The 11,993-nt window shown below is 44.6% G+C and overlaps 1 protein-coding gene across 1 annotated transcript in view; it reads left to right on the top strand.

Annotated features, from left to right (window-relative positions):
* The first annotated feature begins 1,926 nt into the window (after positions 1–1,926).
* CLEC16A (C-type lectin domain containing 16A) overlaps positions 1,927–11,993 on the top strand; it is a 217,300-nt gene continuing 207,233 nt past the window's right edge. Inside the window, exon 1 of the mRNA XM_090277013.1 lies at positions 1,927–2,144. Coding sequence (XP_090133139.1) covers positions 2,065–2,144 — 80 coding nt within the window. The 5' untranslated portion in view covers positions 1,927–2,064. The remainder of the gene's footprint in view (positions 2,145–11,993) is intronic.

Here is an 11,993-nt window from a genome sequence, read left to right as displayed (position 1 = left end):
CATTGGCCAATGGCCCCCTGCCCGCGCTCATTGGCCTTCTCAACACTCGCGTTCATTGGCCCGAACCGTCTGGGGGCGGATACTTCTTAGCTGTGTCCCTACGGTCGCTGGCCTCTGAGGTGCCTTCCTGATTCTGGACTCTGCCCTGATCTCAAATCCAATTCGTTATAAGAATACCCGACGAAGTAGGGGGTGTGGATAAAACCCCTAATACTTTTTGCTAGACTTAAATATGGCGCCACCTTTTTTTGGGACTCAGTTTACCAGGTGAAAAAAAGAGGCGGGGGAGGGGAGGGGTGGAGCACTTGAATAGTGAAAATCTTGGGACCTTCCCAAAGTGTCAGTTTTTCATGGTGGGGATGATCAAGCAGTTCCCCATTTGTTTCCAAATTCTGGCTGCTGGAAGGTCTGCCAATGGGCGAGGGTTCTGCATCGTAGAGTTCAGGGACACCTGAGTAAAGAGATTCCCAGGCAGGTCAAACCTTTAGCCAGTAGGGTTGCCTTCTGTTTCTTTATACTTCGTTAGCTATGTTTAAAAACAATAACAATGCACATGGTTAAATATTCAACCAATAAGTACACAGAAAAGTGAATCTCCTTCTAATGGGGAACGCTTGTACATCCTTTAGGAGACTGATCTGGCCCACAGGGTCTTCCAAAACAGTTCAATAAAACTTTAAATGTCAGGCACACTGAGCTGAGTGCTTTACATGCATTGCTTAAGTGGAGCCAGACAAGGCAGTGTAGTACGTTTCTCCTTTTTTACAGATGAGAAGACCAAGGCCCAGAGAAACAGAGGGACCTGGAAGCTGATTGACCTGCCTGTGTATGGAGGCCAAAACCTGCCCTTTTCTCTCCACAACAGTTTCTTATCCCTTTAGGTGAATTACAAGCAAGCCATTAACCCTCCACTGGTCTCCATTTCTCCAACTGCAGAAGGTGAAACAATCTCCCATTTATTCGTTCACTCTGCCAATATTTTTTGAACACCTATTAGCATCAAGCATTGGGGAAAACATTGGCCTCTGGTTTAATTCTGTCCTGAGCACAGTAGATTGTACACAGTAGTCCTTAGATAACTATAAGGTATAGAAATAAATAAATGAATGGTGAACAGAGTCATCTTACCTCCACGGAGTTTCTTACTACTTATCCGGAAGATAAATTCAGATACATATTCTTGGCTCATACAGGAAGTTGAGCGTTTCCATTTCTTTTTTTTTTAATGTGGTAATTTTGGAAATGGCGTGTATTTTGGGTGAAGATCAGAGATATCCTCTGAAAGTACAGGATGTTCAGTTTTGGTACACTGTTGCTTGAGAACCTTTCTATACATATATTAATTGAAGTAGAAAAAGAAAAAGGCACTGAGTACAAAGAAAGCCATTACCGATTTGATAGTTTAGTTTATTGGGGGGCCAAAATAAGGGTGCCTGGGTCTGATCCTACTTCTGTCACTTACTAGCTGCATGACGTTGGGCAAGTCAACCCTCTGTGGTTCAGTTAATAATAGTACCCACCTCATAGGATTGTAAGAATTAAATAACTATATATATATGTAAGCGCTTAGGATGGTGGCGCATGGTATACACTATGCAATAGCTATTCTTATTCATATCATAAAGCTAATAATTGTTAATGTTGCTATTACTTTTATTCACCCTACTTCCCTGATTTCCTTCTTAGAGTTCTGCAAAGAGATCTCCCGTTCCCGCCCACCCGGCGTGTACTACGCACTCTCCTCCTTTGGCTCCGCCTCTTCTCGAGGGCCGCGGCCCGCAGCTGTGGGATGCACGCCGAGCCTTGCAGTTGGTTCGTAGGATTGGCTAGTGGGGCCTCTCCAGGGAACTACATTTCCCAGCGTTCCTCGTGGCGGCGGCCGTAAAGCACGACGATCGAACGGCGGTTCCGGCTGAATGTCAGTGCGGGGCTGTGGGCCGAGGAAGAAGGTGGTTCGCGGACCCTTCACCACCTCCGCGGATTGTGTTTCCGCCGCGGGTTCCCGTTCGCTGGGCCGCTGGGCCATGAGACCGTGAGGCGTGCGACGGGGCCGGAGCCGTCGACATGTTTGGCCGCTCGCGGAGCTGGGTGGGCGGGGGCCATGGCAAGTCTTCCCGCAACATCCACTCCTTGGACCACCTCAAGTGAGTGTGTGTTGGAGGTGGTGGGAGGCCTTGGGGCTGGATACCGGGATGGGCGTGCATAGCCCCGGGACAGGGTCCCTGGGAGGTGTGAGAGCGGAGGTGGAGGGCGGAGAGAGGCGCTCGGAAAGGGCTGAATGGTGGTTAAGAGTGAGAACTCTGGAGTCAGGGCGCCTGGGTTGGAACTCTGACCCCGTGGCACCTCGCTGTGTGACCTTGGGCAAGTCGCTTAGCTTCTCAGAGTCTCAGTATCCCCATCTGTAGAGTAAGGGATGAGATTTCAATTTACAGACGCAGACTTTGTTCTTGCTGAGGGCAGATCTTGGCCACCAAGCTTCCCGGAGTGGTGCTTCTTAAGCTGGACAGCTTCGAGGTCAGAGGTATGGATCCTGGAGTCAAACAGATCTGGGTTCGAACTAAGTGTGAGAATTTAGACCTTAGTTTCCTCAGTTGTAAAACGGATATTGTGACAGCACCTGCTTCCCAAGATTGTCTTGAGGGTTGGGTAAGAGAATGCACAAAAAGCTGGAAGCACATAAAGGTGCTCAATAAAGAGCAGTAATGAAAAGAGCACTGTTTCCGGGGGTGGGGCCTAAGCAGGGACTATCAGAAGTAGAGCTCTAGGGGAGGACAGGTTGCAAAGGGGCCCTGGGAAGCAGGAGTGCACCAGTTAGATGTACACTCAAATCCTGATTTCACCACTTAATGGCTGTGTGACCTTGGACAAATTACTTAACCTCCTTGAGCCTCTGGTTCCCCATCTGCGAATGTGTACTGTGAACATTGTGCAAGGATTCAGTAATGTCATGCATGGTAAGAGATTGATCCAGTGTCTGTTACATAGTAGGTGACCAATAGTGGTAGCTGGGTTTATCAGCCAGGCCAGGTCTTTCCAGACCACACTACCTAAAGTGCTTACCCCACCCCAGTTCCTTTCCATTTTTCTCTCTATTTCATTCAGTGGATCTCCACTAGCAGCATCTATCGTGTGTGTGTGTGTGTGTGTGTGTGTGTGTTTACTTTTCTGTCTGCTACTAAACTCACACTTCTAGGAGGAAAGAGAATGCTTGTTTTGCTCACAGTTGTAGCTCAGAATCTAGTGCTGTGCCTGGCACACAGTAGGAGCTCAATGGATACCTAAAGAATGAAAAAAAAAAATTAGTGAACTTGGGAAAAATACAGAGCGTGAAGGCTGAGCCTAGGATTTTTGGCAGGGATCGTGGTGGTGATGGAAAATAGAGACCTTTGAGGAGAAAATAACTTCAGGGCGGAAAATATAGTGGAGGGAAGGAGTTGGTTGGGGGAGTAGGCAAATCTTTAGTGGTAAGAAATAGGCTGGTTTACAGAGGGAGCTCCCAAGATTTCTGATGGGAAGAAAGAGGGATGGGGAGGGGAGGGGGAGACAGTAGGAGGAAGACAGAGACCCATGGAAAGGATCGATGGGAAGTAAATTAGATGGGGGCTTCTCATTTGGCCAGGGGTGGGGTGCTGTGGATTCTCAGCTTTGTCCTTTCTAGCACGGAGCATGCATTTAATAAATGTTTGTGGGTCACAGAGAGTGGGAGGCAGGAGGGCTCATTGTGTTGTGAGGAATGGTTTTAGGGGGTGGTAGTGAAAGAAGACATGGGAGGAAAGAGGAGTAGGACAAGAAGCGGAGTATGTAGGGAAGCAAGATTCTTAAATGGGAGGGCAGCTGGACAGGAAAGAGAGGCTTAAGGATTTCAGGAATGTAGAGAGTGGGTGGATGTGGCTGAGAAGGGGAGGATGGCGGGGCATCCTGCCAGCACCCAGTTACCTGCAGGCTCTCACCTAACTGCCTCTGGACTTTTTAAATTACTTTAATATTTATTAAGTGCATTTTCTGTGCTGGGTATTTGCTAAGGACTTCTTGTGTGTTATTTCCTCTAGCCCTCATTAGTCTGTGAGTTGTAAGAACTATTTCCATTTTATAGAAGTGGAAACTAAGGTTCAAAGAGGTTAAGTCACTTGCCCCAAGATGACAACAGCTGAAAAGTGTCAAAGCCAGGATTTAACTTTAGGGCTTGCACTCATTACACTGTCTTTTTGAATAAAACCTCCTTATAAGTTAATTTGGGAAGATTTTCAACTTGGTTGAGTCTCACTTCCCAGGGGGGCATCTTCATCCTCCTGCCAACCAGGGAATGGTGAAGGGTCTCAGGTTCCTATGAAGTATCTTGGGAACTGCCCAGGTACATTGTTTAGGCTGCATGGTCATCGATCTGGTGCTTTTTGGAAACCTGAGCTGCCTGCCCTGGATCAGGCAATCAGCTTAATCCATATTACAGTCTGCCTGAATAACCTGGTGATTTGCTTACTGGTGAGGGCCTTAGAAGATCCTAAAACTTGGAAAAGAGTGCTAGTACCCACCCCAATGATGGTGATGCTCTTCATTTGGCTCTGATAGTAAACATCTTGGGTTTGGGATACAGAATAGCTCATTCCCTGAGGGAGTTTGCAGGCTGATGGGAGAGACCGCCTTAGAGCCAGTGACTGTGCAGCATGAGAAGCACTAGGATCACTGTAGGCCCAGGGTTGTGTGGGAACCTTCTTGGAAGCTTTCTGGAGGAGGCTACACCAGAGCGGAATCTTCAAGGATGATCAGGAGTCACTGTGTGGGGCAGCAGGATGTGGGAGGGGAACCCTGGGGTTTGTGAAGTATCCACAAGGGGCTGGTAGATATGGGATACAAGGCTGGAGGTAGAATGAGGCTTGGGCTTCATCTGACACAAAGGGTGACCAATCATTCTGGTATGCCTGGGACTGAGGGGTTTCCCAGGACATGGGACTTTCAGTGCTAAAACTGGCTTCACTACCAGTGACAAGTGACAGTTCCTAATACACTCTTGCCCTGATGTAGGGCACAGTGTGGGTGGAAAGAAGAGATTAAGATACTTTAAAGAATTTAGAATTGATCAAGTGTGGGGTCGTGGGGCACACAAAGCATCTGGGAACCCTCCCCTCACCCCACCTTTTATGGGCTTTTATTTAAGAACACTTTGAGATTTACAGAAAAATTGAGAGGATAGCCCAGAGAGCTGGAAACCCTTTTTTGTACCATGTTATTCTTCATAACATACCCAGTTTTCATACTGGAAAGGAATTTTCTTGTAGACAGGGTTTTACTTTTGGAAAATTGTGTAGTACCTGTGGTTTTTTTTGTCTACTGAATCAAGTTTGTGATTTAGTTGAGGCAGAGTGAAATAGTAAGAGGTTATTTGCTACACATCATGGATGACTTATTGCCCAGACTTGTGGCGAGACTATACCATTGACTCACAGATGCCACCACTAAGAAAACCCTTTACTGATGGAGTCGTGCACTTGCTACTGAAATATCACCTGTACCAGGAACTGTGTGAGTCCACAGCTGATGGGACTTTTTTGTTCTTGTGTTGTGTCATTGCCTTAATTTTGATCACCTTTTTGTGTGGCTCAAGATTCTTAGTTGCAAGTGACAGAAACCCAGATGGAATTGTCTTAAGCCCCAAATGGAACTAACTAGCTTCTGTTACTGAACATTCTGTCCTGGTTAAGGCATGGCTGAGACCAGTGTTGAGATGAAGCTCTCACTGTCTGCCTCTTTCCAGTTCTTGTCCCTGCTTTCTACTCTATCGGTGTCATTCTCAGCAGGCTCTAGGCTTACATCGTATTAGCTTAGCAGTCCCTGGGAAAAAGAGCACTTCTGTTCTTAGCATTGCCAGCAGAAGTCCAGAATTGAGTATCCTTAGACCAGCCTGGGGTCTCATGCCTATCCCTGAGCTAGTGACTGGCAGGGGGCATGGAGTGCTCTAATTGGTCTTTCCTTGGAGCTGCAGTGGCATCAGCTCCACCTAAGCTAGTGGACAGAGAATGAGAGAAAGGGAAAATCAGGGGTTATTATCCAAAGACATGGAGAATGTATAGCCAGCAGGCAGATGCTTATCTACTCTTGGTATATTCCACTTTTGCCTAAGATAGCACTGATACTTTTAGAACTTGGGGTACAATATTGCCAGATTCATTTTCTTAGAATATCCTATTCACTATATCATACATAGTGAGTGCAAGGCATCTCTTATGTCAAGTCTAAGTTCTTCAGGCCTTCAGAGTGCTCTAGATTCTGTTCCCATCCATCTAGTTTGAGAGCACAGGGGAGGGCCATTTAACCCAAGCTGGGGAGCCAGGAGCATCTTTGGTAGGCAGACACCGGTTTAAATGGAGACCTAAAGAATGAGTGATTGTTACCAGACAGTGGGGTGAGGGGTGGGACAGGGCAGGGTTGAAGGGAGGAGACTCAGGCAGAGGAAATAGCATTTGAGAAGCTGGTAGGAGAGAGACTCAGGTCCTTCAGTAAGGGGTATATATATACACAATACTTGGGGTGGGAGGAGGTGTAGGATCCTAGAGCAGAGCAATGAGGCAGAAAACGTCACAGAGGCCAGGGCCTGCTGGGCATTGTAAATCATGTTAAGGAATTTGGACATTAGGCTGAAAAGGCTTTTAACCGGAGGACTCATGGTCCTTCCGAAGTTTGGAGAATAGATTGGAGGAGGGTCAGGCAGGAGGTGGGCTTCCACAGAGGGGACTGCTGCTGTCTTCTGGTAAGTTAGGGTAGTGGCTTGCCACAATCCAGGATATGTCTTATGCCATTTCAGCTGACAGTCCTTTCTCACTCACTGTTATATGTACCTTATATGCCCACCTGTCTGCACCTTTATTTCCCTCCACTTGAGCTCCCCTCTTCTTCCTGCCCATCCAAATGCTAGTTCTTCCTTAAAATTGCCTTTGTGACTTCAGCCAAGAAGTTTTACTATCTTCTCTAGCTTCACTTGTTCATGGTCTTGCTGTCCCACTCAATTAACACATTTTCATATATAGTCTTCTCATCTCCAAAGAGTTAGATCTCCAGGAAGCTGGCCAGGGATCCTCAGGCATGTCTGTTTGCCATCAGAAATGTTCTTATTTGGTTATATATTTGTTTGTCTGTCCCCCAATTTGAACATAAGCTTCACAGGGACAGGGACCTGTGTGGCCTGTTCACCTGGGAATTGTCAGATGCCAGGACAGGGTCTGGCATGGAGTAAGTGAATATTTGTCACAGGATGAGCAAGAGGCAAGTTCTGGCCAGGCTTTTCTTAACAATGGCTTGCTCTTGCCACTTTGATTACAGCATCTGTGTTGGAGCTGTGACATTTTCTAGGGCTGAAAGTCCTGCCTACATACTTGCTATGATTGCTGGCTCCTGGCATCTCAGATGCAGTCTCACTGGCTGGCCCAGTTTGAAATCTCGCAGGGCGATTCATCAGGAGAAGCACCACCTGTAATAACCTTTCTTTAATCCTCTAGTCTGATTTCATGCTGTATGGAGTTTCTCCTTGTCCTGCCAGCCAGAGGCTGGATGCTGTCCGAATGGAAGTTTTCAAAACACAGAGTGGGATGCTCTGGGAAATGTCTGGGGAGTCTCTCTGCCTTGGAGCTGAGCAGGCCAGACAGACACGAGTTCTGTGTAAACCCCTTTCCCCTACTCCAGACATTGTTATTTTGGACGGGGGTGTGCTTTGGGGAGTGATTTTGGGGGGTTGTGCTTTAGGGGAGTGGATTTCTAGTCCCCCTAGGCCTCTGTCACTCCACTTCCCCTTTCTCACATTCTAGTTTGCAGATAAGTTTCAGGATCTTCTGATAGGAGCATCCTAAGAGGCATATTATGATACATGTCATAAAACTTGTATGAAACTTGAACTTCGTATGTCTGTCTCTGAAGTAGTCGTTATTGTTATTAACTGTAATGGTTTAACTTGTGAAATAAGTGACTCTCTTGAGAAAGAAAGGTCTGTGGAAGTGGAATTTGTTTACAGTCTATAGTCCTAGGTGATGAGCCTTTAGTGTGTTGGCTGCACATTGGCAAAAGGCTATAGTTTTCAGGTCTCCAGGCATTTCAAACTCAAGCTCATCTCACAGGCAGAGTTTGTTAATTTGCAAGGGTCTGATATTGGGATTCTGCATTCTGTACATCTTCTGTTGGAGATATTGTAATGCTGGCTCTTTTCCAAAGAAAAGGAGTAAGGTCTATGGACTTACCTTAATATCTAGTATGTATTTTCTTGCTTTTTTTGGTTTGTTTATCTGTTTGATTTTCTCGTATGCTAGGTATTCATAACTTCATCTAAGTGCTTGGTTAATAAAAGTGTTGTTTATTTCATTGTTTGTATTTTCTGTACTCTGATGGTTATAAGCATGGGGTCTGGAGTCAGATTGCCTGGGTTCTCTTTGTGAGGACTCTAGGCAGATTCTAGCCTCACAGAGCCTCAGCCTTCCACAGTGTGAGGGTTTAATGAGTGAATACATCTGAGGCCCTCATAACAGGACCTGACAATAGGAGGCTGCAACAGTTTTTATTATGATGATAAAAATATACACACAGAGAGTTTGAGAGAAAATGTATTGTAACAGTTGATATCATTGTAAAAGAAAAACCTTAATTTGCTATAGTTAAATGTCCAAGGTAATCATTCTGTCCTTGGAAACTTATCTGAGATAGGGACACAGCTTTGCACACAAAGATGGCGATCATAACATTTTTGATCATGTCAATACTTAGGAATTGTAATGCCTAACAGAAGAGTAACTGCTGTGCTTGTCCTTTCAATGTAGATTATGCAGTTATTATGAATGTTTGCAACACTTGTAAATAGTAAAAATGCTTTTACTTTAGCCAGATAGGCATGGAAATGGATGTACAACATGAACTCAACTATATAAATATCCATAGCAGAGGAGCAGACCCAAGGAAATGCATGGCGGCTCCAGCAGTGGTCACCTATGGGCAGCGACAGGCTTGGCAATCATCATTTCTCTTTTTTGGTTGTTGTTGAAATTTCCAGCCTTTCTAAAATGAATATTATATTTCTAATCAGAAAGTTATTAAACTGTTAACATCCCTGAGGTGATTGAATTGGTCGATCTTTTAAAACTCTGGGATTAGATGCAGCATTAAAATAGTGAGTCTTAACCCATTCAGCTTTCTTGTTTTCTCCAGTATATTTAAGCCAACATATATTGAGGGCCTCTTCTAAAACAGTATCTAAAACAGCATGTGCTAGGGCATTGTGGGGAAAAAAGATGAGCAAGGTGCAGGTATAATCATCATAGAGCTTGAGAGCTTGAAATCTAGTGGGTATTTCTGTTTACCAACAACATTTAGAAAATGAATATTTGTAAATTACTGTTTATAATAGCATCAGAAAACATTAAATACCTAGGGATAAATCTAATAAAAGATGTACAAGACCCCTCTCCAACAAACATCAAAAGAAATGTAAATGTAATAATGTTACACCATTGTAAAGATGTCAGTTCCTTCTGTATCTGTAGATTTAGGTAAATCTTAAAGGAAATCTTAGCAGGTTTTTTTGTGGAAATTGAGAAGGTGATTTTAAAATTTATATGGAAATGCAAAGGGCCAAGGATAGCCAATACCATAATGAAAATAAAAAGAAGGAATGAAATTTGGAGGACTTATGTTATCACATAGCAAGATTTGTTATAAAGCTGCAGTATTGGCACAAAAGTAAACAAATAAATAGATCAATGGAGCTTGAGTATCCAGAAGGAGTCCCACATGTGAAGTCACCTTACTAATGACAAAGGTGACTTGCAGTCGCATTGGAGAAATGAGGACCTTTTTTCAGTAAATGATGATGAGTCAACTAGATATCCAAATGGAGAATGAATTTTGGCCAATACCTAATGCCATACACAAAAATAATTTTCAGATGCACTCTAAGTGAAAATGTAACTTTTTTTAAAGAAGAAAACAGCACTTCTTCATGACCTCTGAAGTAAGTAAGGATTTCTTAAGCTTGATACAAAAAACTCTATCCAAAGGAAAGACATACATTAAAATTAAGAACCATTGCTCATCAAAAGACAAACTATGAAGAGGGAGAAAATAGGGTACATTCAGAGAATTTGTCATAGATATATTCAGTACAGGATTTGTGCTCAGAATATATAAAGAACTCCATCAAATAAATAAGAAGAAGGACTCTACCTAATTTAAAATATGGACAAAAGACTTGAACAGGTGCCTTGCAAAAGGTATTCAAATAGCTATAAATATGTGAAAAGGCATTCGCCTTCAATTATTATATAGTAATACCCCAGTGCAACATCACTATATGCTCAGGAGAATGGCTCCACTGAAAAAGGCAAAGAACAGCAGGTGTTGGAGGGGTGGAACAGCTGGAACTCTTGACTGTGCCTCCTGGCCATTTGGCTGAGGGCGAGCTCCTAAATGGCCCTTAGTTGCTGTCCTGGCCTGTGCAGTGGTGGCCACAATTTGCACGCCCCAGGTTACTGCAAGCATGAGGGTCACGTGAAGCCCTTTACATAGAACCATGCATGTTGGTCATGCACCACACATGAGAGCTTCTAGAATCTTCTTTTTAGGACTTAACTACCCTGTTCTTTTCCCTGGGTTCACCTGTAAGGGCCTCCTCCTAGTTACTAGAATTTTTTAAAAATTTATTTGCTTTTAGAGAGAGAGGAAGGGAGGGAGAGAAACATCAATGTGTGAGAGACACATTGATCAGTTGCCTCTTGTGCACCCCCAACCACCAGGGACCTGGCCCACAACCCAGGCATGTGCCCTGACCGGGAATTGAACTGATGACCCTTAGATTCACAGGCTGGCACTCAAATCACTGAGCCACACCAGCCAGGGCAAGAATTCTCAGTTTATTTAACAAAGGCAATGATGATAACAGCAATAGTATCATCCATAGTAACTGCCATTTAGATACCTGTCTTTTTTCTTCCTCCTAACAACATAGTAGGTAGGTACCAGAGCATTAAGGTACAGTTGCTGCTCCCATTATACAGTTGAGAGAACTGAGGTGTACAGAGATTAAGGACTTGTTCAAGATAACCCAGCTAAGACCACACTTTCCACTTTCTGCTCTGATTTCTTTGGATGGTTCCATAAGTCCTCCCATGAAGTCCTCTTTTCATAATTTTTTAGATCCAGCCTGAGCTCTCCTTCCTAAGTTCTGGAATATCCATGTCTAATTTTGTATAATATTAATTATGACCCCCATCATAACAACCACAACATAATAATAATAGCAGCAGCTAGCCCGGTGTCTGTTGAGTGCTTCCTGTGTGCCAGATGCTGTGCTGAGCGCTCTGTGCCGCATCACGTTGAATCCCTGGAACAGCCCCGTGAGGAGGTCTTGACTGTTACTGGTGTGTTACAGAGGCTGAGCTCCAGAGAGTGAAGTGCCTTGTCCAAGGCCACAGTTAGGAAGTGGCAGGGCCAGGGGTCAAGCCCAAGTGTGTCTGTTGACTCCAAAAGCCTGATCTCTTCACTACCTCTCTGTGCTGCCACTTACTGTATTCGGCTTTTGGACCTTTGACTATGTTCAGTCTTAGTATGTTCAGTTGTAACATGTCCATGAAGGCAGTTCCATCCCATCGCTCTAGTCAGCATTTATTGAGTGCCTTCTGTGCTCCATACATTTTGGAGTTACCAAGATCAATAAGATGATGTTTCTGATATTGAGGAAATCACGTCTAGTAAAGGATGCAGATCATTGTAAAAGAGGGTGGTCTGTGTGGCAGCAAACATGTATGGGTGCAGAGGTCCCAGGGGCAGGGAGGTTGTTAGAGAAGGCTTTACCAAGAGGTGCCTGAGGTGGGGTCTGAAATAGCAATAAGGGTTTGCTGATTGGTTTGGGCAGCGGGACATTCCAGGCAGAAAGCAAGTCAGGGCTAGTCCTAAAGATGTTAAACTCTCCTGGCCCTGATGGCTATCATCCTATACAAGGGAGGAGACACCAGAGTGGGGAGAACCTG

The sequence above is a fragment of the Furipterus horrens genome, unplaced genomic scaffold (genome assembly GCF_987537825.1).
Source record: "Furipterus horrens unplaced genomic scaffold, mFurHor1.1.pri manual_scaffold_5, whole genome shotgun sequence".
Lineage (NCBI taxonomy): Eukaryota > Metazoa > Chordata > Mammalia > Chiroptera > Furipteridae > Furipterus > Furipterus horrens.
Note: the sequence above shows the minus strand (reverse complement) of the source record. Positions and strands in the feature narration are given on the sequence as shown.